The sequence below is a fragment of the Candoia aspera genome, chromosome 4 (assembly GCF_035149785.1).
Source record: "Candoia aspera isolate rCanAsp1 chromosome 4, rCanAsp1.hap2, whole genome shotgun sequence".
NCBI lineage: Eukaryota > Metazoa > Chordata > Lepidosauria > Squamata > Boidae > Candoia > Candoia aspera.
The window spans coordinates 8027291-8054723 of NC_086156.1; the positions used below are offsets into that span (position 1 = coordinate 8027291).

General features: G+C 42.3%; 1 protein-coding gene across 2 annotated transcripts in view; it reads left to right on the top strand.

Moving 5' to 3' along the window:
* Positions 1-27433, top strand: part of DPP6 (dipeptidyl peptidase like 6) — a 446699-nt gene that overhangs the window by 398923 nt on the left and 20343 nt on the right. For both annotated transcript variants that reach the window (XM_063303370.1, XM_063303369.1), the window contains exons 11-16: positions 4545-4668; positions 7145-7183; positions 11799-11906; positions 14624-14715; positions 16694-16741; positions 18359-18477. In XM_063303370.1, coding sequence (XP_063159440.1) covers positions 4545-4668; positions 7145-7183; positions 11799-11906; positions 14624-14715; positions 16694-16741; positions 18359-18477 — 530 coding nt within the window. The remainder of the gene's footprint in view (positions 1-4544; positions 4669-7144; positions 7184-11798; positions 11907-14623; positions 14716-16693; positions 16742-18358; positions 18478-27433) is intronic.

Sequence of the window (27433 nt, forward strand, 5' to 3'; positions counted from 1 at the left end):
CATTGCATTGCAATTTTATAGATTTAGGATGCATTGCATTGCATTGCAATTTTATAGATTTAGGATGCATTGCAACTGAAATATTGGGGTGGAGGGAAGAAATGGGAATATTTGCAGTACTGTGGGTAGAGAGAGGGAAAGCAAGGGATCATGCTTCACTCAGCCTGGGCAAAAACCAAATGGGGGCCCACTGGGAGCTATAAGGGTTGAATGGAGCAGGGAGCTTTTAGAAGCAGTGAAAAATAGAAGGCAAGGAAAGTTCATTGACTGGGTCATCGCTGGAGCAACTGCATGATAATTTTGAAAAGGCAGCTCCTGACCAGCGGAGAATAGAGCAGCCCAGGATGCTCAGGGTAGCAACCAGATGGGAGGAAAGTTCCAGGTGCTGTAACCAGTGTGTCACTAGACCAAAAGGAGGCCTGTAATGGCTTAAGACCATTCTGGATGGAAAACAGGAAAATGCATTTATGATGGGTTGGGAGTGGATGGAAAACAAAGTCATCCTTTGGGCAGCGTTGGGCTGGAGGGTTTAGTGGCCATGGTCTAGACAATTCCTGGCATTTTGCTAGCAATTGTGGCTGACATGTTCAGAGGTAAGGTGGTCTACTATGCAAGAAATCAGTTATCTAGACCATGGTCACTAAATCCTGAAGCCAACACTGCCCAACAGATACCAGCTGTGAAAGCCTACACCGGTATAGAGTCATCCATTCCTGCACCAAGAAGTGGCTGGTGGCCCCTACTGACAATGGGGCAAGCAGGAAGTGTAGATCTGCCCTTAGTTCCTCACTGTGTCCCAGTGTTTCTATCTAACTGCATGGTGAGGAAACAGTACAAAGGGGTTCTATTTACTTTTTACCACAGACACAGACCTCAAGCACCACTGAAAATTCTCTGTATTCCAATTGCCTTGGATCATTGCAAGAAAGGGTCAGGTGGGGAGAAAGATCTGACAAGGATTTGTCTTGGTTTGTATGCATTGTCTCATTCCACCCTCCTGCTCTTCAGAATATCCTGGTGGTGAATTTGGAGTAAAAGAGAATATTTAAGCTGTCCAATCTGCACGGTGGGATTGCATTTTTTGCCCTCTCTCAGTTCCTTTGGCAAAAATCCTTAAATTTACTCAATATACCTTGTCTTCCCTTTCTGCAGCTGAATTCTTGTGCTGACAACTACAGAATTAATCTCTAGTTTATTATTTTTCATCTTCCTTCCTCGATCCCTGACTCTTTTGTATGCCTAGCCAATCCCTTCCAAAACACAAGAGTTTTCTCCAGCGATGCAGCACATTAATCCCAAGGAGAGCAACGGCTCCTTATGCATATTTTATAGCAAACAAATGAACTCATAAAAATTGTATGGACTGTACCCATTGTGAACAGCCATTGTATGATAATCTAAAGATGGCTCTGACTGCAGATTCTGCTTGAATATGATAAGGCAGCGTGGTTTGTCAATCTTTCCATTTGGCATTGTTCCTCTTTCTTTATCCCAACCCCCCTTCCCAGTTCTAGACAGAGACGCTGCACATATTATGCCTGAGATGTTACAGTAAAGTCTAACACCAAACAAAGCTCTTACATTCTGCCCCAAACCCTGACCTTCTTTGTGAGATGGAGTGTGTGAGATGTACAAAGGCAAAAAATGTCATTATTTAAGAAGGCATTGTCTTACTACAATGGGGAAAGTTGACCAGGTCAGCTCTGAGGGTCTGCTCCACCTGCTGCTTAGATGTTCACAGCTAACAGACTTCAAGATACCCATTCTCTCCCTTTTCCAAAATTACTTATTTTTATAGGAGACCTGGATTTCAAATAGAGGACCATCTTTTTATAACCAGGACATGTGAGCATCCTTTTAGCTACTAAAGGAACCTTTTACAGATATTAGTCTCTTGTGATCTGCTGTAGCCTATTAAGGCTTTTTGGTGGTCTCCCTGTGCTTCTATACTTTGGCTGGAGGTGATTAGAGGTGACTCATTGTAGACTAAAATGTATTGAGAGTCACCGTGATGGTTCAGGTATTGGAGTAGGACTTGGGAGATCCAGGTTCAAGTCTATTTTAATGTCACTGAGTGATTTAGAGCTGGTCATTCTCTCTCTGCCCAATCTTCTTGTTGTAGAGGAAAATCAGAGTAGGAAGTACTATGTGTGTTGACTTGGGCTCCTAGAGGAAAGCCAGCATATAAATCTAACCAATCATAATAAATACTTTATTTATCTATCTATCTATCTATCTATCTATCTATCTATCTATCTATCTATCTAATTTATCCCCGCCCATCTCCTCCCATCGGAGGCCTCTGGGCGGTTTACAACAAATGATTAAAACCATCAGAATAATAAAATACTATAAAAATACTATAAATAGAAATAAAAATAAAGAATAAAAATCCAAGCGATGAAAGATCTAAAACAGTCCAAGTGTGGGAGGAGTGGTCTATAGCAACCATCCCCAAGTAGCTCTATTCCCCTCTCCACCCCAAGCGAGGCAGCAGAACCAGGTCTTCAGACTCCGCCGAAAGGCCAGGAGCGATGGGGCCAATCTCACCTCCGGGGGCAGCATGTTCCACAGGGCGGGAGCTACTGCGGAGAAGGCCCGCTTCCTGGACCCCGCCAGATGAAATTCTTTTACAGACGGGGTCCGTAGCATGCCCTCTCTGCATGATTGGATGGGACACGTTGATGTAATGGGGAAGAGGTGGTCCCTCAGGTCCCTCCATTATTTTCCCTGTTCCAAGATCATTACCATGCTGGGATAGCAACCATCTGCTGTTGTCTATTCTAGTGTTTGTGTCTGGGGTTAAAAAGTGAACAAGTCTCAATCCACATCAATAGCTATTTCTTCAGCAGAAGTTTTTGAGAAAAATCTGCTTTTTACTTCTCTCTTCCCCCACTCATAATACATATTTTTAACACTTGATTCATATTGGTGCTTGATGTAATCTAAGCCATTTGGACCAGAGCTGCACAATTCCAGAGTTTTGCACGAAGCTGATCTGAATGAACAGTAACATCACCAACCTAGAAGCATAAACTGCTTGTTTACAGGCGCCATGTGATTTGTTACTTCACATTTAACAGAGATAGGGGAGATAATCAAGGTGTTACTTGCTTGTTCCCCGGATTGCTGCAATTATTTATTTAGCGTTTAACGTTACAGGCCTCTCCCTTTTCCAGAACAAAAGGAAGATGGGTTGAGGAGAGAAAAGGGAAAGGCGAGGAGTCACTTTATTATGCACATTATAATGTTGCATAATAAAAGGATCGCAGGAACCCTGAGAGGGACAGTCAGAAGCGGGGACGAGCTAGAATGGTGCCTGATTCCAGCTGGACCAAGAAGAAAACTTCACCTTTTGATCTATTGCTGGCCTCTGTAAGCTTTGTGGAGTCCTTGGTGCTCTCTGAGCTTGGCTGTTTGCTTGCAGACATTTCATGACCCCACTAGGTAATGTCATCAGGGCAAGTCTGTAAGCTCTGCATGCATGCACAGAGAAAGCACTGTTGGCTTTCTCTGTGCGTGCATATTTGAAAGCAGCCCCTCCTGGTTTTCTCTGTTTCCAATTCAATTTCTAGAAGGTGTTTTCAGTTGCACTGATCCCCGGTCATCACCACACGACCAGTTTCATCCTAATGGGATTCATCAGACGGGGGTGGCCAGGGGGTCAAACTCTCTACTAGGAACTGAATTCATAGACCTCTGCACTTTAGATGGCTGTATAAAGGACATTAGCCTTAGGAGCTCTCCTGCTGCTCAGTGGTTACAGGGAGGAATGGAGAAAGGGGTTACCTGAAGGGTATATACAGTCTACCTTCCTTTAAGCTGTCAGGGCAGAGAGATACAGATGTTTACTTTTATTTATTTATTATTTAATTTGTACACTGCCCAGGTCCCAGAGATTCTGTTGCATGATGTCATGTTCCCATGTACAGGGTATGTGTGTATGAAAGTCATGAAAAAGGCCATACAGTTGGGCATGGCATTGTGGAATGCCTCTGCTCTGACAGCGCAGGGGAAGTTGGACTGTATATACCTTGGTGGATTTTCAGAGGGATAGCTGTGTTAGAATTTTGGCCACCCCCACCCCACCCCACCCCAAGAGTCTCATGTTTCCTTACAGACTAACAAATTTATTATCTTACCAATGTTTGTGGACGAGGCAGATCACTTCCATATGGTTATCACAGAAATACATGGAGGTAGCCAGCTAAGGGAACTCGGTTCAAAGCATAGGTGTCTGCCAGGTGGGGCAAGAGTCCACGAATGTGCATCGTGATGATGGAAGCTCCACCGCTTGCGTGCAACACTGTAACACAAATTTCAGTGAACAGGGCTTGCATCACAACCTCATGAAGCACTCTTCACCCATTCACCTTCACGATTAGGCATGGACAGTCATGATTCAAGGCCATCTGTCTCATGGTCTTCATGGGTCATCCTTTGTTGGGACAGAATCCGTGCATCGTACTATCTCTTTGTTTGGCTTTATTAAATTCCCACGTGTGTAGAATGGAAGCTTTGAAATGCCCTTGTTTGTTTTTCAGGGAGTATTATATAACCATGGTGAAGTGGGCAACCAGCACCAAAATCGCAGTCAACTGGCTAAACAGAGCACAGAATGTTTCCATTCTGACTCTCTGTGATGCAACAACAGGCGTCTGCACAAAGGTATATATTTGCATTTATTTTCCGTAGATGAAGGCTGCTTTATCATTTTAAATCCCAGGACAACTTGCAGCATGCAGTCAAATGAATTTAAAAAAATAAGGAGGAAAATTCTCTGAATGCTAGTATCTAAACAGTAGCTCTTTCTATGGTGTTAGTAGTCAGTTTTTATTTTTGAAGTCTGAAAATGGAATTATCACAGAAAAGATATTTACACTGAAAAGAAAAAAAAAAGAACTTCAGTCTGGACCGCTGTTCTATCCATAGAGGTTTTTTCTCCACCTTTAAGGTGCATCATGCAATTTTGCAGCTGCCTTTCATTCAGGGATATCACAGCATATGAGGGGCTTTTTTTAAGTACACTGCAGATGTTTCTGTTTTGTTGCATTTTTTATTCTGCTCCTAAAGATGTATGTGAGATGCAGGAACTAGACATCCCATGAAAAATATGACTGTGCACCTTTCAATTCATCACCAGCAAGAAACTTATCTTTGGGTTAACGTGTCTTTTCCAGTGCTTGGATTAAGTAATATCACTGATATTACTTGATATATTTTACATGGCAGAAGATTGGTGCATGCATCCTTCCACCTTGCCCTTGCAATTACAGAATATAGCAGCCTTTCTCAACCTTTTGACCCTGGAGGAACCCTCAAAATATTTTTCAGGCCTCAGGGAACCTCTGCACATTCAGGCTCAAATATAGGCCAGAAGTTACCGAATTATTGTATTTGTTTCATGGGTAGGCCTGTCTATATGAATTAACAGTGTTCTTAAACTAAAAATGAAGAATGAAACTTACCTCTTTAATGTAATGTTGCCTGAATTTGAAATAACTTTTTAAATAAATTGTGATCTCCCAGGGAACCCCTAGTGACCTCTCACAGAACCCTGGAGTGCCATGGAACCCTGGTTGAGAAACCCTGGAATATAGGAATCAAGTCCTCCATGCAAACTTCCATTCTTATAGAGGCCCTGTTAACATGATTGACCTGTTGTTGTTAATGGTCCTTCAAATCCACCCTGACTCCTGGTGACTACATGGACAGGTTCCATGCAGTTTTTCTTGGCCACATTTTCAGAAGTAGTTTGCCATTGCCTTCTTCCTAGGGCTGAGAGAGAGGGACTGGCCCAAGTTCACCCAGCAGGCTTCCTGCCTATCCTCCAGTGCCTTTAACTACTGCACCAAATTAGCTCTTAGTTTCAAATCAAATCAAGTTTATTACAGCCCTAAGGCCAGGTACAATCAAAAGATCTAGTAGTAACAATCATATATGTATGTAGGTAAGTAGGTGGGTAGGTAGTTATATGTACATAACAGTAAAACAGTAAGTATGATAGGATCTAAAATTAATTAAGAATAAAAATACTAAAATAAATCAAAATACAGTACTATTTTAAGCAATTCTAAACCTAAGTAATGGTGCAGCATATCGTGCAGACGGTAGCACAAAACTGGGCAACTTGGGAAGATATTTTTGAGTCCTTGTCTGAAAGAAGTAGCATTAAATAGAAATCACACTCCCTACCCGGAAATGTCTTCAATATTGGATATATAAGGATCTATCTAGAGTCCTTGGGACGCGGTGGCGCTGCGGGTTAAACCGCTGAGCTGTCGATCGGAAGGTCGGCGGTTCGAAACCGCGCGGCGGGGTGAGCTCCCGTTGCTCGTCCCAGCTTCTGCACACCAAGCAGTTCGAAAACATGCAAATGTGAGTAGATTAATTGGTACCGCTTCGGCGGGAAGGTAACGGCGTTCCGAGTCGTCATGCTGGCCACATGACCCGGAAGTGTCCTATGGACAACGCCGGCTCCAAGGCTTAGAAACGGAGATGAGCACCGCCCCCTAGAGTCGGACACGACTGGACTTTACGTCAAGGGAAACCTTTACCTTTACCTTATCTAGAGTCCTTACATAGGGAACAGTATAACATATGGCTTAGAGCTTCTGTTGTGGCTCTTAGTTTGAAATAAGATTGGGACAAGTTTTGGATTGGGGAAAATTTGGATCTGAAGCTGTTGGTACAGCTTCTACTCCAGTTTTTCTCAACCTTGGCCACTTTAAGACGTGTGGACTTCAACTCCCAGAATTCCCCAGCCAGCATGGCTGGCTGGGGAATTCTGGGAGTTGAAGTCCACACGTCTTAAAGTGGCCAAGGTTGAGAAACACTGTCCTATCCATTTTTTCGTTCAGGGTACTCAAGACACCCTGAATGAAAAAAGCGAAAGTGGCTGGATTAGCATCTTTCCATAGATAACCACTGTCCTGTAAATGCATTCACTTGTTTAACCAAGAGCCAGAGCCAAGAACCGCATGTGTATCATTCATGTTGTCTTCCCTTAAAGCATGCTCAGATGGTTCCTCTCTTCTTGCTCGTCCGCTGTTGGAACGGCATCCAATTGCTTTCTGCTCTGATGAGCAAAATAGAATAAATGGAAAGTGCAATATAATACTTTAATTATGTTTCTTCATTTCAGAAACATGAGGATGAGAGCGCAGCCTGGCTGCATCGACAGGTAATAGCGGGTGTTTTGTTTTGTTTTTCTAAAGGAGATCAGCATTCTTTTTCTTCACAAAAGAAAACGTGTTTTGTCTGTCACTAACTGGAAGGATTATATTTCTAGAGAGGTGAGGATTTAAGAGAGACAGGCTACCAGCTGCAGATTAATGGGGACTTGAGAACGTTTTTGTTTTATTAATTTAATTTCGTTTTATAAACAGGGCTGCAAATGATCAAAAACAGGCAAAGTGCTTCCGAGCGAGCACTGGTCTAAATACACAATTTGAAGATTGACCTGGATCCTGTCACAGCTTAGCAGGTCAATGTTACGATTGGTTCTAGTGAAGACTTTTTTTCCCCTAGAAGTCACTACATCCCTATTATTATCTAGGATTAGAGCTGGATTAAATTGCTATATTCAAGATTCATATATATATTCAACTTGTATTCCATAAACCTCTATCAAATATGAATGCAGTGGCCTCTAGCTTACAAAGGTTTGTATGACATACACACACACACACACACACACACAAACACAAATATATATACAGTATGTATAGTCCCTTTGAGTCAGTTTTTGACTCCTAGCGACCGCCTGGACAAGTTCCTGCAGTTTTCTTGGCAAGGTTTTACAGGAGTGCTTGGCCATTGCCTGCTTCCTAGGGCTGAGAGAGAGGGATTGGCCCAAGGTCACCCAGCTGGCTTTGTGCCTAAAACAGGACTAGAACTCATGGTCTCCCGGTTTCTAGCCTGGTGCCTTAACCACGACACTAGACTAGCTCTCTGTGACACATACAGTTAGTCCTTACTTAGCAACCACTTGTTTAGTGACTGTTAGAAGTTACAACAATGCTGAACAAGAAGACTAACACCCAGTCCTCAAAGTTGTGGCTATCTCAGCGTCCCCGTGGTGATTCGGGTGCTTGGCAACTGGCGCAAAGAGTTGCTGCATTCTGCAGTCATGTGATTGCCATTTGTGACCTTCACTGCCAGCTTCCAACAAGTAAAGTCAATGGGGAAGCCAGCAAAAGTTGCAAGTTGCAGTCACGTGACATCGTGCTTAACAATTGCATGTGATTCGCTTAATGACCGCAACCAGAACTGCCATCGTAAGACAATGCAGTCATGGGATTTTTCACTTTACAACTGCATCACTTAGCGATGGAGTTGCCAGTCCCAATTATGGTCGTTAACTGAGGACTACCTGTATATATAGAGAAATAAATGCTAGTCTTTAAGGTATACAGGAATCACGTCTATTTTTGTTGCAATTGACTAATGTTTCTATACCTCTGGAATTTATAACCGGTGTGGTTGACATCATTTCTCAGAACTTTTTGCAACAGCACCTGGTTCTGCTGCTTTTTTTTTTTTTAAATAGCAGCATCCCAACAAAATGTTACTGGACTGTCAGGTTGTTTCAACAGAATCAGCACCGCCTGAAATTTAAAACTGTGTTATAGAGGTGTACGGAATGATGGATGTGAAGGGAAGAGGCCGTAGAGCAAATTGATTAATTCAGTTAATTAATTATTAGTGTCTGCAGACTAATTTTTCTAAAAGTTGAATGTGTTACACATACATTTTTTCATCTTGCTATCATCTTTAGAGCAATTACGAAAGATAGATGTGGGAGCTCGGAGTGGAAATTATTTTTAGCCATTATGGAGTTTAGGTGCCACAGTCTAGTGTATGGGCGTCTGGAGAGAGGTTCGGTGTGGGGGACCAAAGAGTAACATGTATGTTGAAATGGAAACTCCGCCACTTCTGTACTTGTATCATGATGTTGTGTGCAAATACAAAAGGGGCAGAGCTTGTGTCATGATGTCACAATGCACATTTCGTCATTTTGATGAAATCGTGTCTTCCTACGGATGCTCCTGGTCCATCAGTCCTCCTCCAAAAGGGATGGCAAGCTGTCCAAGTGGGCAAGTTACTTAGTCTAGTCTAAACACCTATATGAAATATACAATCGTTACGCCACTCATGGTTTTGAGGTCAAAATGCACCGTTCACTCTCAGAATTCTGATGGATACTTGCCTACGTGCCATAAAGCAATGGAGACTTTCTAATTGTGGACAAACACATGGTACCGGTAGTTGCTCAGTTTAAGGAGCCCAATGGGGTATGTGGTGAGTTGTTCTGAAATACCTAGCTGAGATTAGCCTTCTATGCTAAGTGGAGCTGATTATATTCTCAGACTTAATGTACTGTACTCCAAACTCACTTGAAGTATTAAAAAAAGGCTAATGCTTCATTAAGTGTCTCATTCACTGTAATGAGTCAGTCCCTGAAACAAGTCAGGCTGCTCAATTGTTCTGAACCATTTTCAAAGCTTGCATAGACTGAAAAGCTTTTATACCAAAGATCTCCCTGAACAGGGGTGTCTGGGGTGGGGTGGGGTGTCAGTAAAGTCAAGATGTGATCACAACCAGACAATTGAAGGGGCTGGGTCATGGTTACCATCTTAATTTTTTTGACCCAGGGTAGAAGAGTACGGAGGTAGCCTTGAAGAAGTTATGAAAACATCAGCGTAGCCCAGAAAGACAGGAGAGGGTCAGGAAGAAACTCAAGGTTGCCCACTTTGATTTGCTTTGGTATTAAAGGGAGGGACAAAGAAACTGTCAAGAGTTCAAGATTCTGTTGTTATACCCTGTAACAATAAAGGAGGGTTCCAGTAGTTGCTTCCTGACCTGGCCTAATTCAAAGGACTGACATCCATCCTGAAGACACCGCTCTCCCTGAATCAGTGTGTGGATGATTAAACAAGGGACTGAGACATGGGATCAGTGACCCAAACCACAGCCCATGCGTTCAGTTTTTTGACACCTTGAATGCCAGAAAAGAATTATATGTCCGGATTTTGCAAAGAAGGTGGGGTAGCAACCTAAAGAAATAAACACATTTGGTCTAGTTATTACAGCACAGCAAGTAACCTTGGCAGAAATGAAGGCTGAAACTAAGCTCCTTTAATATAGAGATGTCTTCTTGCTATTTCTCTGTAGATCTACGTACGTGTGTCTGCAACTTTTTAAAAACTTTGCCAAAGGAAAACATCTTTGAAGATCAAGGTGCTTCAGGCGCCGGCAAGTCTCCTCAGGGCTCCTTCCCTTGATAAGGGCTCCTACTAAAATCAAAAGGAAAACCAGATCTATTTTATTAATGAGCAGCTAGCCTAGGATTGTCAGATATGCTGCTGCATGATGACTCAGCTAAGTCTGTAGCTACCAAGGAACAGACGCAGAATCCGGAGAGAGTCCAAATGAAAACTGTCTCTGCTGCACTTGGCACGGACTCATGGAAATGAATTGGGGACATAATGAGCTGAGGATTTTCATGTGGAGACAGGCAGCATTTTGAGCTGGAGAACCACCTTTACTCTCTCTTTTTTCCTCTGAGGTCCACAAGGGATCTCAGGGTGGTGACAGCACTAATGAAAGCAGGGAAGATACTTCAGACCCATTTGGAGGTTGGTTAGAGTACTAAAATAGGTACTGTTAAAGGTATAACACAGATACTCTTATCGCTGTTGCACCCTGCACAAGACCAAAAGCTCGCTCTCCTCCTATTCAGCAGTGGTCTGTAGGTTTCAGAAGTGCAAAATAGGTGGTGGGGAGTCCAAGGGGCACAAAACAAGGCCTGAAGGCTGAATGCCGTCTACTGGCAACCGGTTGCCAACCCATGGTTTTATACCAACTCTTTCCAAATGGCATTTTAGCAGAAGAAGGCTTAGGGAGGGAAGAAAATCTTGGGGGGACAGGTGGAGCTGGGACAGTTTATGTAGGCTCTGGAGCAGTGATTCCCAACGGTGGTAATGTCCAGGGGTTGTAGACTTCAAACCCCAGAATTCCACAGCCAGTATGGCCACTGATGAGAATTCTGGGAGTTGAAGTCCACATGCCTGGAAGTTGCCACCATTGGGAATCACTGCTCCAGAGCATACCATAATTACTAGTGGAGGAAGGGTATGAGAACAAGGCCAGGAGTTAATACAACTACTACAAAAAGAATGCAGTGATTCTCTGATCTGGAAGAGTGATTGATTTGATTTGATTTAATATGATTTATATGGCTACCCAGTTGGCAAGAGTGATTCTAGATGACATACAATTTGAAGAAACATGAAACCAGGAATTAAAAATAAAATAATATATAATAAGCCTTAAGGATATAGAACACAGAATAACAGAAATAACAATAATAATAGAAATAACCAAGGCCAACTAACACATATCTCATTCACGGGTCTTACATACTACACACACTCATCCCATGTTCTAGCCCAATGATTGGGGGAACAGCCAAGTCTTTAGGGCCTTTCAGGAAGAAAGAGGATCTAGGCTGTCCAAATTTTGGGGAGAATGATGTTCCATTGGACAGATGCTACAACAGAAATGAATGCCCCCTGGCATCACTAGGTGACTTCATTTTGTGAAAAAGGCCCAAAGCACACTGTCTCTGCCAAATCTCAGCTACACTCCCTAGAAAATCCATGGTTTGGAACTATACATGATGGGTAGCATCTGAAAAAGAATGGACTTGCATGGCTTCTGTCTAGAGTGACTGATTTAGAAGTATTACATCATCTTTATATTCATTTTCATTTGCAACTCCTCATTATTTGCAGAATGAAGAACCTATCTTCTCCAAAGATGGCAGGAAGTTCTTTTTTGTGCGAGCCATTCCTCAGGGGGGACGAGGAGAGTTCTACCATATTGCCATGTCATCATCACAGGTAAGACTACCTTAATTTAGCCGGTGGGTGAGAAGAAGGTAGATATGCATAGTTCTTATGATAGGAGAGATTGGCTGCCTCTAAAGTCACACTCAGAATGCCCTGGGGAAATATGGGTCTGTCCAAGGCAAAAACTTCTGAATATGACTCAAGGTTTTGCAGGAGGAGGTCTGGTTTGTTAGAGGTGGAAGCTGACAGCACTGATACCCAGAAGGATTGAAATGGAAACCATCGTTCATCACCTAAGGAAAGAAACCAGTAGATATCAAAGGAAGATACTGTAATTGGCCAAGTCCCCTTGGATATAGGAGGTTAGACTCATGAATAGCCACCAATTAAGGACATTTGATGAGTTGCTGGAAAATGAGAAAAGACTTTGTTGGATTAGAATACTAAAGGGATGAACTGCAGACAGAGTTAGAGACACGGGTCCCGACCTTCCTTTTAATGCAGACCATACTTCATCATTTGAGGACCGCCACATAAGCCAGGGTTCACAATATGGAACTTGCAGGCACCCCAGCATGGGTGTTCCCCCAAAAGGCATCCATAGGACACCCCTCTACAAACTAAATAATTATTCTTTTTAAAAAAGTACTGGTTGAAATCTTATGAGATGGAGACTAACACACACAGATACACGCACATCTGCCTCTGGGCAGGACCTAAATGCTGTATCCTTGTGGGACATCAAGATGGGAAGCATCTCATTAGAAATAGAGGTTTCAGTGGATACTTTGAAGGCTCATTTCTTTAGAAAGTAAAGACCAGGCTAATGATAAGATGGACTCACACACACACACACGCAAATATATACATACATACATACATATTATGCATGTATGTATGTATGTATTCCCACTGAAATAGGAGACATGGGGACAGTCACACATTCCCTTCCAACATAATTTATCTTATTGTTCTGTGAACCAATGGAGAGCAGTATATGCCATTTGAGTTCCTTGGAGGAGATAAAAATACAATAAATGCCAAACTAGAATAAATACATGATTAGGATTAGTCTCAGTTCACCTGATTTTAGCTACGCTGGGAGAAGAATGAGAACAAATATATTTTGTTCCCATTTTAATAGAACTTACCTTATTCACACTTCTGGAACCAATGCAGAAACTGCAACACAATTATTTCCACTTCTCTGACCTTTGCAGTGCAATCCACCAATTATACATGCATACAAAAATGTGTATGTGAAGGTATGTAAAAGACAGCCAGGGGTCTATTAGAGTTTAATGCAGTGTTTCTCAATCTTGGCCACTTTAAGACATGTGGACTTCAACTCCCAGAATTCCCCAGCCAGTATGGCTGGCTAGGGAATTCTGGAAGTTGAAGTCCATACATCTTAAAGTTGCTAAGGTTAAGAAACACTGGTTTAATGTATCAAAAACTCAGTACCTGGTTGATGGTCCTCTGATCTCATCTAGTAAGACTCGTTTTCTCTCTTTTTTTGGAAAAAGCTGTTGAATTTGGAGCAGAGAATGTCCGTTCTAAAGTTGAAAGTGTTCTGGGTTCAGGAATATCTGCTTTAGTTTTTACAGTTGGTACCCTGGCCAGGTATTTGCACGAGCTTCTATTCTTCATTGTATTCTGCCTTATTCTGATGATTATTCTGATTATTCTGATTCTCCCTATATTCCAAGGGGGAGACTCTCTGGCACCACATCTTCAAGCGCAATGGCCTTGAGGTCATTCCTCACCCGTTGTGAAAGCTTGATTTATTGTGCCCAGTTAGGGAGGGGGTGTTGGGGGACCCCTAATTGCCCCAGACAGGAAAACCCGAAGGGAGACATGGGAGGTTGATCCCGAGCAGAAAATGGAACCGCATTCCCAAACTCACATCCCTGTCCATAAGCAGAATGGGGGCGGGGGGGGGGTCCACCTAGTGGGGATTTTGGCCAAGGATCCCAAGAAGTCCACCAGCCCTCCCTGGCTTGCTGGTTGTTGCAGGGTAAGTAGACATAAAGTGCATCTATCAATAAATACAAGTCCCCCAAATGATTGTGGTGTGGATCCTCAAAGGAGCCGTTTGCTTTGATCAAGACTTTGAGGACATCATACAGCATTACACCGGATGCTTTGACAATCTAAAGATGTGTGGGCATGAATGGAAGATATTTCTACCAAAGCGAACTGGTGGGTGAAGCCTCACTGCTTCCAACCAGAGTTTTCTTCTCTGCCTGGAGATGCAGCCTCAGGACTGGTCCAGGGATCAGGTCCAGGCCACTGCCTGAAGCAGTGCAGGGCTGACTTGCAAGCCCCACTCGAGAAATATATCAGGGAGCTACAGTATATGTGCTGGAAAGAGGTTTCCTTGCAAAAATGCATCCTTTGGAAAATCTTGCCTCCAAAATTCTATATGTTTGTCAAAAGGAACAAAAGGCAAAAAGGATAAACTGACAAGTTGTTCTTTGTGTCCTCCAAATGGAAAGACCTCAGCATTTTTTTCCCCCTTTGCTCTAGGGGGCATAGTTTAACCACTTCTGGAATAAATTTATTTCAGGCACAAGGTCGAGCCCATTTATTTACATGGCATTGGGACTTTTAGGACTGTAGAGGAAGGAAGAATCCTAATGCTATTTTTCACAGTCTGTGGTAGAGTTTGAGGGGATGTGTTTGGAAGAAGGTAAGTCTGACTTGCTCTAATAAGACGTTTTGCTCGATATTCCTGAAGTTCTACTTTTTTTCCCTTTTCTTGGCAGCCCAATAGCAGCAATGATAATTTACAATCTATTACATCGGGTGACTGGGATGTGACCAAAATTTTGGGCTATGATGAAAAGCAGCATAAAATGTAAGTAATTTTTCAAAAGTAAAGGAAGCTGACCTTTTTTGCAAAGCCAGTGTTATCGCTGATTTGAGATTTGCAGTGCGAGAACTGGATCAGTGGAGAACATCTGTGGCCTACTGAAACCCAGGAAATGTGTATCTGGTTTATTTCGGTTGATCTGAAAGTCCCAATCTACAAAATGGGTATAAGAATCACAGGGCTGTTGTGAAGACCCTCCTGCTGTCATAGGCCCACTGAAATTATTTCTACTGCATATGGAATGGGAAGATCTCGCTTGGTGGCAGCGGACCAGCAGCTGAACATGAGCAAGCAATGTGCTGCAGCAGCTAAAAAGGCCAATGCAGTCTTGGGCTTCATTAACACAAGCATTGCATTCAGCTCATGGGAGGTAAATGTTGGTCCTGGAATTCAACCCCATTGAGGAACAATTTAAGGAATGGGGCAATCTTAGGTTCCAAAGGCATTTGAAATAGACCAAGGGGAGACAAGTTAGCTGTAATCAAAACATAAGGCTATAATGTGTAAAGGGGCAGATCGATTCCCTGCTTTAAAAAAAGGACAGGTCATGACCAGTAAGTTGAATTAAAAGAGGAATATCCAGGCTGAATCTTATAGTGAGTTTTGTGATGGCAGCAGATGTTATTTGCTGGATGGTGGCTGGAAGGCCTCTTGTCTGGAATGGCTAAGCAGATTCCTGCATTGAGCAGCGGGTTAGATTAGATGACCTCTGGGTTCCCTTGCAACTCATGCATTCTTTGACTCTACGACATTTCGGATATATAAAAATCTAAGAAGCATTTCAGATATACCTTATTTATCCTTGGTTCTTTGTGCAGAACTGATCCAATCATCAGAAAAGAGAATTTAATGAACTTCCAGTATTTTTTGTTTAAAAGGAGTATTAAAATGCACTGAACATTATAACCCCTTGTGTCTAAACACAGTGTTAGTTTTTGGGAGAAGAATGCGGACCGCTAAAGAGGATTCGTTGCTGAAACCTCAGCAATGCTACAGCAGCGGTTTAAAATCTAGACAACACGAATTTTATTTTTCGATCACTTTTATTAATATTGAGATTCTGTGGCAGTTTCATCTGACAGCTGGAAAGCCATGACTAATTTGCAAAGCATAATTGCATGGGACTATATTTAATTGCTTGATTTCCATGTTATTTTGACAAATGTGTTCAAATACAGTTCATGGACATGTTGCCCCAGATGTGAAACATCTACATCCAACTACAGTCTTAGCCAAAGAAATGCAAACAAGAGTTTCTGATTGCTTGTCTACAGTCAGTATAGATCCACAATTCAGGGAATGTAGAGAATTTGGGAGCACAAGTTGGTGGGGGGTGGGAAAATTGGGGATTGGCTTAATTGAAGAGGTTCAGTGGGAATAAAACTGGGCAAACGTAAATGATTCTGTGGTTTAATCAATATCTACACTTCGTTTATGTCCTTTTTGCTCTCTTGTGAACCGCTCTAGCTATGGAAGTATATTTAATAAGTAAACAAAATTAACAGGCTGCCATTGTCAACCTGTCAGCTAGTTTCAGATAGACTGCACCACCTCACCAGCTTAAAGCTGAATACACATTTACATGCACTGCAAAAAATACTTATACAATAATGGGAGAGAGAAGTAAACACATCTGGGATGGACAAGGAGAGATTTTGAATATTCCATATCCAAAGACTTTTCATTCACTCAACACACTGCAAGAAGGGGGGACCTAACCCCCCCCACACACTTTTCTTGTCAAACTCCCAGCCATGAGGACTAGAGACTTGTTTAAGAAAAAGCTGCCTAGAATCTAGATGTTATCAGGAGACTAAAACTCTGGAAAATGTTTCTGGCACGTACAAAACTTTTGGCCAGAACATTTTTCAAACTTCTGTTTTAAAGGAAGTTTATGCCTATGGAACAAACGTCAATGAAACGTTGGTCCTAAAAACCTAATTATATGTGTATTTTATTTTAGCTATTTTCTCAGCACAGAAGAGTTACCAAGGACTCGGCATTTATACAGGTATGATTTGTTTTATGCAAAGAGACAACTTTCTGATTATAGTTGGGAAAAAGGCTGTTGCCGCTTGTACTGTAAAAAAATGTTGCTGTCAGCTTCCCAAAGCTTTATATTGGGAATATTATTATTTATCTGTCTTTGTCTTTGTCGTCTTCTTCCACTTCTTCCCTTTTCCTCTTCCCTCTTCCTTTTATTTTTTTTTTGGAGCAGAGGAGAAAACAAGCATGCTAACACAGAATATTTTAAATGGGACAAAATGCATTTTAAAGATGAACAAAATGTCAAGATCCTTCCCTTCTATCAACTATCTTTAGGAGCATGTTTTGACATCACCACCCGATTTTAGGCAAAACAAATGACTGGTCTTTGCAATACCTAAGCAGATAACACAATTCTTGTTTTGCTTGTTTCATTATGTGGAAGAGGTCATGCTTGTCTGTCATCTTCTGAGATGGCAGGTTCTGAAGAACACCTCCTCCTAGGGAGGTGGGTCAATCACCTTCATACTCCATGTGTGAACTATCCAGGCGGACCCAACATTCAGGACTCAGAGGACTGGATGTGCACCAAGCAGGCAATTTCAATCAAAAATCTTGGCTCTCCCACTGTTTTAATCAGATTTGTGATGCAGAGTGATATTATTGTTATTATCAGCCCAAATCAATCCACTGCAGGATGAAAACTCTTCGCTGAATGTTTTGAACCATGATCTGCCATGCTGGTCCAGTGCAAGTTGGTTGACAGGCTTTTTTTGATATCACAGTCAAGGGCCAGCTTCTATGCCTAAGGGAAGCCTACAACCTGGGTCTCCTAATCCAGCACCGTCTCCAGTGCACCAGTGCTTCTTAGTCTTGGCAATTTTAAGATATGTGGACTTCACCTCCACATATTGAAGTTGAAATCCACAAATCTTAAAGTTGTCAAGCTTGAGAAACACTGCGCTACACCAAACTGGTTGTTTCACTCTTGATATGTAATGATTGTTGTGTCTGGCCCTCCTTATTCACCTGTTGTCACTTTAGGCCTAGGTTCTAGTCTTAATTCCATTCCTAAAAAAATCTCCAAATGATTTGTTCTATTTATACCGAAACCTAAAGAAAGCCTCCATCTTCTCATTATTCCTCTAGGTCAGTGTTTCTCAACCTCGGCAACTTCAAGCTGTGTGGACTTCAACTCCCAGAATTCCCCAGCCAGCTGGGGAATTCTGGGAGTTGAAGTCCACACAGCTTGAAGTTGCCGAGGTTGAGAAACACTGCTCAAGGTGGCTGAAGGCACGATTGCAGCTGGTTTGTTCCCATTTCAGTTGCATCTAGCCATGGTGAATATATAAAAAGATGCCTTTCATTCAGACAGATTATTCATCCACCTGGCCCAATACTATTTACTTTAGCCTCCCTTACCCCTTGAAATGTGTAGGGTGACAAACTCCCAGAATTTCCAGCCCACATGGGTTGCAACTCATCTGGCTGGCATCAGACTGATCTTCAGTGATTACTGAATTTGGGTCAAGGCTCACCTCGGGGTCTGGATCAGACATTAATAAATATTCCAGCCTTCTTCGCTTTTGGACAATTAAGCATGCATTATTTTCTTCTGCTTGTTTTTGTTTGTTTATTTCAGTGCCAGCACTAAAAGGGACTTCAACAGGCAGTGTCTCTCTTGTGATTTGATTAACAACTGCACATACTTCAGTGCATCGTTCAGCCACAACATGGCATATTTCTTGCTGACCTGTGAAGGTAGGTTTTACGCATAATCACCAAGTTATTTCAGGCGTTTTATAAAAAGGTTGATGCTGTACAAAGTGCTGATTCATTCAGAAGGTGTTGGGAGAGAAATGACATGCAGATGTACTGTATGTAGAATATTTTAAGAGCATCTACCAGGTTTTTGGCCCAGGAAACAAGGGTCCTAAACAGTCCCAAGTGCTTCTAGGATGTGCAGAGTAGATGCAGATTTAATTTGGATTTGGATTTAATTGCAAAAGGGTGTTTCAGAGCACAGCGAATGGAGAGGTAGACCTGTCTGGAACTCTCTAAAACATCTGTGAGATTTTTCTCCCAAAGCAGAACAGAACTGGATAGCCATTTTGGCTCATAGGGATAAATATATATTTATAACCTAAATTCAAGCTAAGATAAGTAAAGTTTCATGCTGTTTTTACTTAGTTTTCTCTGCTTTAATATTTTTCCCTTTGAATATCCAACCTGAGGAAGTTAACTGTTTAACTCCAAGCCTTGTCCATAGTTTATAGACATTGGCTGATCATAACAAAAGAATTCTTTAACCATACTGTGATTGATATTCCAAGGGATTTGCCCTATTTTAGAGAATGTTTCACTTGGCATAAACAATCGTTCATTAGCTTCCCCTCTCCTGGAATGGCTATGAAAGCATCTTCAGAAACATTCAGAAACATTTTTAAATTAGCATTGTGTTCAAGCATGGCCAAACTATGGTTAGTGGTTTGTATGGATGGTTTATCTCTCTAAATAGTAGTTACAAGTTTGAGAGTAATACTGAACTGTAGCTGAATGAAAATGGTTGAGAGTGCAAGGAGGGAAGTTCTAAACTGGAGTCTCTAAACGAGTGTTTCTCAACCGCAGTGACTTTAAGAGGTGTGGACTTCAACTCCCAGAATTCCCCAGCCAGCCAGCCAGCTACCTTTTGGATCATTGTGTCTTAAGGAAGGATCTCTTCCAAACTGTGTGATGTTTGTGGAATGAAAAGAATAGTCAGCTGGGACCTTGGAAATGGTTTGGGTTCTAATCATGAAAGAAGGCTCCTTTGACAGGGATCCTCTGACTTGGGTATTCAGGTTCATTCTGCAAGGCCAATGTTTGGTGGCCAAGAAATTTGAAAAGCTGCTCTCCAGCTTTGTGGGTATGTTTTGTAAGTCTCGGGGATTTGTGCTTTATTTTAACTAACCACATCACAAGTTCTTTCTGTAGGTGGCAGTCCTAGGACCTATACTGACCTTGCTTTGCCATTATCCCTGAGAAGGAGAAGATACTTGGGTACTGTGTTTGTACATATTTAGGGCAGGGATTTTACAAAACAACATGGCAGAACAGTTAACTGGGGGGCAGTTCGGTCACTGCTCTGCTTTCCAATCATTTGGAACCAAACTAAGTAACAGTGGTTTCCAGTTGTTCCAGCTTCACAAAAGCTAGGAGATACACACACACACACACACACACACACACACCTGCTGCAATCAAGAGACTCTCAGAGGGTCGCAACCTCAACAATAAAAAGTTCACAGTGCAAATAGTTTGACCTAGCACTGAGTAATGATTGAAGCGTGGAGGAAAATCACAACACAACCAATCAAAAAGCCATCAAAACACAAGGTGACCTCTCTCACTCCAAGGCCTTCTCAGATGATTCTGTTTTTAATATTTCCCTGAAACCTAAGAAGGGAGAAGCTGATCAGATTTCAGGGAGGCAGGGAGTTCTTGTAGCATCATTGCTGCCCCAGAAAAACATTGGTGAGCCTCCATTCCCCAAATCTCTTGGAAATGTGGCACTGTTAACCGATTTTTCCCAAGAGCTCTGCATTGGATGGGTCAAACGCAATGGAGGAGACATTCTTGGAGATATCTCAGTGCCAAGCCATGTAAGGCTTTAAGATCAAAACCAGCACTTTGAATTGCACATGAAAGCTAATGGGAAGCCAATCCAGGGCCTGACGCACAGGTGTAATGTGGTCATGTTTGCAAATACTTGTCACCAGCTGCTTACTCTGGAGTAACTAAAGCTTCTACAGGTAGTCCTCGCTTAACAACCATTCGTTTAGTGACAGTTCAGACTTATGATGGTGCTGGAAAAACCCACTTATGACCACTGCAGCGTCCCCCCAGTCACGTAATCATGATTTGGGCACTTGGCAACCAGTTCACATTTATGACCATCACAGTGGCCAGTGGTCATGTGATTGCCATTTTCTACCTTTCCAGCTGGCTTCTGGCAAGCAAAATCAGTGAGGAACCACATGGTTCACTTAACAGCTGACACAATAAAGGTTGTTAACTCGGGTCAGATTCACTTAATGACCACTTCACTTAGCAACCCAAATTCCAGTCCCACTTGTGGTTGTTAAGCGAGGACTATCTGTATGTGGTTTTCAAAGGTAGCCCCATGCAATGCGCATAACAGTAGACAAGTCAAGTGAGGGCTTGACTTGTCTACTGTTGTTGAAAGTGCTACAAGATGTTCTGTGATGTACAGAATTCATACAAACCAATGAGCAGGTGTTTAACACGAAAGACACCATAAAACAAGGACAGGCACACTTAGGACTTACAATCTGTATTGCGCTTTTCAGTGAAACCCTGAAGTCCACCAGGTGCAAAACTGGAGCTTAAGAACATGGAAACAAAACTGCAAAACAAGGGGAAGTGGAACTAGGAAGGTGTTTCCTATATTAGAACTAGTAGAGGTAAAGGTAAAGGTTTCCCTTGACATTAAGTCCAGTCGTGTCCGACTCTAGGGGGCGGTGCTCATCTCCGTTTCAAAGCCGAAGAGCTGGCGTTTGTCCAAAGACACTTCCTCTGTGGTCATGTGGCCAGCATGACTACATGGAACGCCGTCACCTGCCCGCCGAAGCGGTGCCTATTAATCTACTCACATTGGCATGTTTTCGAACTGCTAGGTTGGCAGGAGCTGGGACTAGCAACGGGAGCTCACCCCGTCACGCGGATTCGAACCGCCGACCTTCCGATCAGCAAGCTCAGCAGCTCAGCGGTTTAACCCGCAGCGCCACCGCGTTCCCCATGTTAGAACTAGTACTTGCACATAAATCTTTGCACACCCCTGTCTGTGCCAACTTCCTGCCCAACTTTCTTAATTTCACTAAGCAAATTTAGGAGTGTGGAATCTCTGCTCCTTGCTATTACATGTTTTGTGCAGAATGACCCAGAGCCACCATGCTTGAGTGGGAACTTGAACCCAGGCCTTCCCAGTTTAAGACTTTTAACCCTTAACCTCTTCATTGCAAATGAATGGGAGTAAGGACCCTTCCTGATCAGCTGCAGACTACCTGGAAATCTGATGATAATGGGACTCAAGCACCTTTGCAGGAAAACCTGTCTGCCTTTCTTGAGCCCTGCTGGCTGGGGGTGTTAAAAGTAGAAGCCCAGGGAGGGGTAGGGCTGGTCTGGGAGAGAATGTTTGGCCCATCATTTTTGGACCGAAAAGGGGTCCAAAAACTCTGGCTTCTATCTAGGAACATTTCCAGGGTTCTGTCTAGGAACCCTAATCCCCGGCTGGGGATTGATGATGAGAATGTGGTCTGGCTTGACCTTTCTTCCTCTCCCTTCCAAGAATGATGGTTCCCTGGAGACAGTAAATAGGGTGGAACCAGCTCAAACCAGGAATATAAATGTGCATTAATTCCAATTCCTCAAGAGCAGTGAAGGTTTATACTGAAAAAAAAACAACATATCCCCATAATGCCTTTCCCAACAAAAACAGAGAAATTGGAAGGCAGCATCTTCTCAGAATGGGAAAGGTGGATGGTTATAAAAGACCTTGGCTGAACTCCTGATTCATGAGTGCAGAGATGCAGATGCTCCTCTCCGTCAAGATTTAGTCTTAAGAAGAGTTGTGTCTTCCTGATGCAGTTCCAGCTGGCGTCTTCGTTAGGTTTATTCTTTTCTGATTTTCAAGAGTCTGTTTAACTTTTATGAACCCCACTGGCATATTAAGGACAAGGACCTGTGTATTCTCTGGGGGTGGGGGGTGGAAACACAATTCAAATAGAAAAATAATTTATATTATGCATTTTGAGTATGAAGAACTCAAAAATTGTTGGGTTCCCCCCCCCCTTATGGAAATGTAAATCTGTCACTGCCTACAGAATCAAAACCATTTGAGTGGCCTATAGATTTATTTTTAAATAATACTGAGATTTCTTTCTTTCCTTTTTTATTTATTACAAGTATTTTTAGGGAATAAACAGTAAAACTGCAACCCTCATGTTTGTGAAGCATAACTGTTGATCCAGCAAGAATGACACGTGTAGCACAAAATTAGATGGTGATGGTGGTGATGGTGATGATGATGGAGGAGGAGGAGGAGGAGGAGGAGGAGGAGGGGGAACAGGGCTAGACAACTGGTTGGCTGCAATTTTCTGTATGGATGCAAAAGCAGCTTAAAAAAAAATAGAATCTGGTAGAAGATATACTTGCATATTTTCTCAGAGCAGAATATAGGATTCCCCCACTTTGTAAAAAGTGCATATTCTCATCAGTGTGGCTATATTTCTCTGAGGATTTCACTGATTTTCTGCCTCTCCACTTTCAGTTTGCCACCTCCAGTGGAAATGCCACCAAAACGTGAGGAGACCCCCAACTGCAGATAAGCCCTCTGCTCATGCAGCCCCTCTCTGCCAATGGAAGAGTAAAAATATGTACGTTATTCTTCTGGACTCGGGGACTTCAGAGATGTCCCTGTGGCTACAGTACAGAAGTTATGGCCTTCTTCCAAGATGTTTGTTTCAATTCTCAGTCTAGCATTTTTGGGGATTTCTTAGTAGTCTCCCAATCTCCCAACCAAGTACTAGTTAAATTCCATGGCACTTAGCTTTGAGGGATCACACAAGATCTGACTGAACCGGGGAATTCTTCTATCCTATTTCTAGCCCCTCTAGGTGCTTGACCTAAAATGTCTTTGATTGGCTGGTAGGATTTTCTCCTTGATTTCTGAAACCTTCAGGAACTCAAGATGGCATATGCAGCACACTCTCCCCATGTTTGTTGCCAAATGATAAACCTGTAAGGTAGGTTTGAGGAGAGAGAGTGGTTGGCTCAAAGTCCCCCAGGGAGCTAGAACACAGGTCTCCCCACTCCTAGTCCAGCACCTTACCCACTGCACCACCCTGGCTCTTAGACTGAGAGGAAGAGGCTGGCCCAAAGTCCCCCAGGGAGCTTCTGTGGCTGATCAGGGACTAGAATCATCTTGGTGCAATGCCTAAGGAGGGACTAGAACTGCTTCAAGTGCAACGCCCCCTCTTCTGCACTTGCTTAATGAAATAGATAGATAGACAGACAGACAGACAGACAGACAGACAGACAGACAGACAGACAGACAGACAGACAGACAGACAGACAGACAGACAGACAGACAGACAGACAGATAGATAGATAGATAGATAGATAGATAGATAGATAGATAGAGATAGAGATGATAGATGGATGGATGGAATCCTTTTAATTTATAGCTTACTTTTCCTTTGATGTTCCAAGAGATGGTCCATCCAAGCATGGTTCCAGATGAAAAACTGGAATTTGGACTACTTGAAAGAGCAAATAAAATACTATTTTGTCAAGGTCTGCTGAACCCTGATTGGTTTCTTCCATACTTCTCCCAGAATTCACTGAATTTCGCTTCAGTCCTTTTCCAACTTGCAAAATACATCCGGAGATGAGACCAGTCTTCTCCATCTGGTACACTCCAGCATTCCTCCTCTCAAATGAGCTGCCCCTGGTGCTTTAGATCAGTGTTTCTCAACCTCAGCAACGTGGCTGGCTGGGGAATTCTGGGAGTTGAGGTTGCTGAGGTTGAGAAACACTGCCTTAGATTCTGCACTTGGGTTACTTCAGAGCCCCGCATTGGATTGGCCAGATGTGGCCTCTGTTAAAAAGACTTGGACAAAGCAAGGAACAAATACTTTCCATTAGTTGTGGACCTACAAAACCCAGATTAATCTTTTCACGTTTGGGATTCTTCTTCAAGTGTTCAAAATGCTTGACTGTTAACAGCATTGATCAGCATCTCCTAACCTGGTGCCTTCCAAATGTCTTGTAGGATCTTGCCCATAATCCCCAGCCAGTATGGTGAATAGGAAATGTAATCCAAGCCCATTTACAGAACAACAAGCTGGGGAACATTGGCATACACTGACTAAATGTCTGCTGGCAATGATTTATTGTGCAAAATAGGAACACCCACAAAGCTTCCAGGTCAATGTGATATGAAAAGGAAGCAGTCATTTTATTTTATATTTTATTTTATTTTATTTTATTTTATTTTATTTTATTTTATTTTATTTTATTTTATTTTATTTTATTTTATTTTATTTTATTTTATTATTTATATCCAGGAGGTCTTTTTGACCCCACCCCTCTGCCCCTGTACAAAGCTATGGAAGTGGGGGATGGGATGCAAATACCTTCAAGGCTCAGAAAAACCATTTGGGACCTTTAAAAAAAAAATCTGCGATCACTGGGAAATGCCAGAAACATTTGTCTCTGTTATGGACTCTGAGAATACTACTGGCAAGACAGAACTTTTAATTACAGCCAGGGACTGAAAAATGCTCCTGGTCTCTTTGTTTATTAGTATGATAATACGGCCTCCATTTATGAGATTTCAATGCATTACGCGATCCATAATTCATGGCCTAGCAAATAAAGAGATCCCGGAAGCCATATGCCGGGGTGGGAGGGGAAGGGGGCTGGGGGGGCTGCTATTGCCAATTATCATCTCCTTGCAGTATCAGGGCTGTCTGAGACCCCCTACTTCCAGCTGCTCTTTTAAATCATTCATCACTGCCGGAAAGATAACTGTGATGAGACTGTTTTTATTGTTGGTTGTGTAGGACAAGATTTGCTTCTCTGAAATGACCTGAAGGTATTTGGTGAGGAGGGGAAAAAAAAACCCTTTTTTCTCTTTTAACCATTAAAATAAAAATAAAAAAATTACCTCCTTCTCACCCTTTTTTTCAACCTTTCTCACATTTAGCGGTTATTTAGTAGTTATCCCAGAATACCAATTACTCATCGTCATGATTTCCATCAGCTTTATTTTAACACACACACACACACACACACACACACACTCACACACACACGGTGCTTTGGAAAAGCAAAACAGGATTTTCCAAAAATGTGTGGCAGTTTTAAGTGTTTCCATTGGCCCCGGATCTAGGTGGGTGATGATGCGTTAAGATTTTGTTACTTTCACCATGAATGGCTAGAGAATAGCACTGCCTTCAAACAGCATTGTTGCAATGGTGCCAATGATAGCAAAATGCTACAAAAATGTGAAAATATTGGTGAAGTATCTCTATATTGTTGGTCCATATTGTGACCTGGGGAAAGGTAGTTCTAGATCAGGGTTTCTCAACCCGGGTTCCGTGGCACCCTCGGGTTCCGCGAGAGGTCACTAGGGGTTCCCTAGGAGATCATGATTTATTTAAAAAATCATTTCAAATTTGGGCAACTTCACATTAAAGAGGTCAGTTTCATTCTTTATTTTTAGTTTAAGAATACTGTTAATGCATCTATACAGGCCTACCCATGAAATGAATATAATAATTTGGTAACTTCTGGCCTATATTTGAGCCTGAATGTGCAGGGATTCCCCGAGGCCTGAACAATGTTTCAAGGGTTCCTCCAGGGTCAAAAGGTTGAGAAAGGCTGGTCTAGATCAAGCTAATAAAGCAATTTTAACACCTTCTAACTATTAATCAGTCTCTTAGGTGGTGCAGACACATTAAACCACACTTGCTTTCCCTAATTGCAATTCCCTGATTACCACCAGTGTGCCTGAAAAGGAAAAATGGTAATTTTGTCTGTTTTTGTAGTACAGATTTTCTTTTCTGCGTGCATCTAAGACAATATCACTGTAGGTACTTTTGCACATATACTGAAGTGTGGGAAATGGGAAAAGAGTCAATCATTGCATCAGAGAGAGAAAAACATATTATTGATTGCAAGGTTACATTCATCTGGAAGTAACATCTGTGTGTACACACAAAGCATTGTGCATTCCCAGTGTTTAGAGGTGTTGAATTTAGCTTTTACTCAGGAAACCGTAAGTACGTGAATGCTTGCAAGGAAAATGTATTGCAGTGTAGCAGAACAATGTTTTGGAATGGCTGTGTTCACACAGATGGCATCCTTTTAAACGTCCTTAGTCATTTTTTTCTGGCTTGCCCTGAATTTAGCATAATGGACGGTGCAAAAGCTGAAAATGGGTTGTGGTGTTAACGCAGCTCTATAAAAGTGGGATGAAGAAAGAAGATGCAATCTATAGATCTCAGGGGACCATACAAAGGTTATTAGAAGGATCCAGTACGGAATAATCCGTAACAGTTTGCTCAGATGAAAGCATTTATCTGGAACGGTGTTTCTCAACCTTAGTGACTTGAAGATGTCTGGACTTCAACTCCCAGAATTCCCCAGCCATCATAGTTGGCTAGGGAATTCTGGGAGTTGAAGTGTAGACATCTTCAACTTGCTAAGGTTGAGAAACACTGATCTGGAATAAGGCCTTTTTTAATCATGTAACACTCTTCTGCCAAATTAGGAAGAAGACAGGCTTGCTGCTCTGGGGAGAATATCTCCAGTACTTTTTCCATACTCAAGGTTTCCTCCCTCCCCCCCTCCCTCCCTCCCCTTCTCTCTTCTATCTCTTGTTGTTGTTGTTGTTGTTGTTGTTGTTGTTAGTTGCTGTCAAGTCATTTACAACTCATGGTGACTCTATGTATAACAGAACAAAATGCTGTTCGGTCTTGCATCACATGCCTGACTGTTCCGATGTTTTCATCCATTGTTGCTGTGACTGTATCAATCCATCGCACTAAAGGCCTTCCTCTTTTCCGCTGGCCCTCGACTTTACCAAACATGATGTCCTTTTCAAGCGATTGGTCTTTCCTGACGATGTGCCCAAAGTATGAGAGTCTAAGCC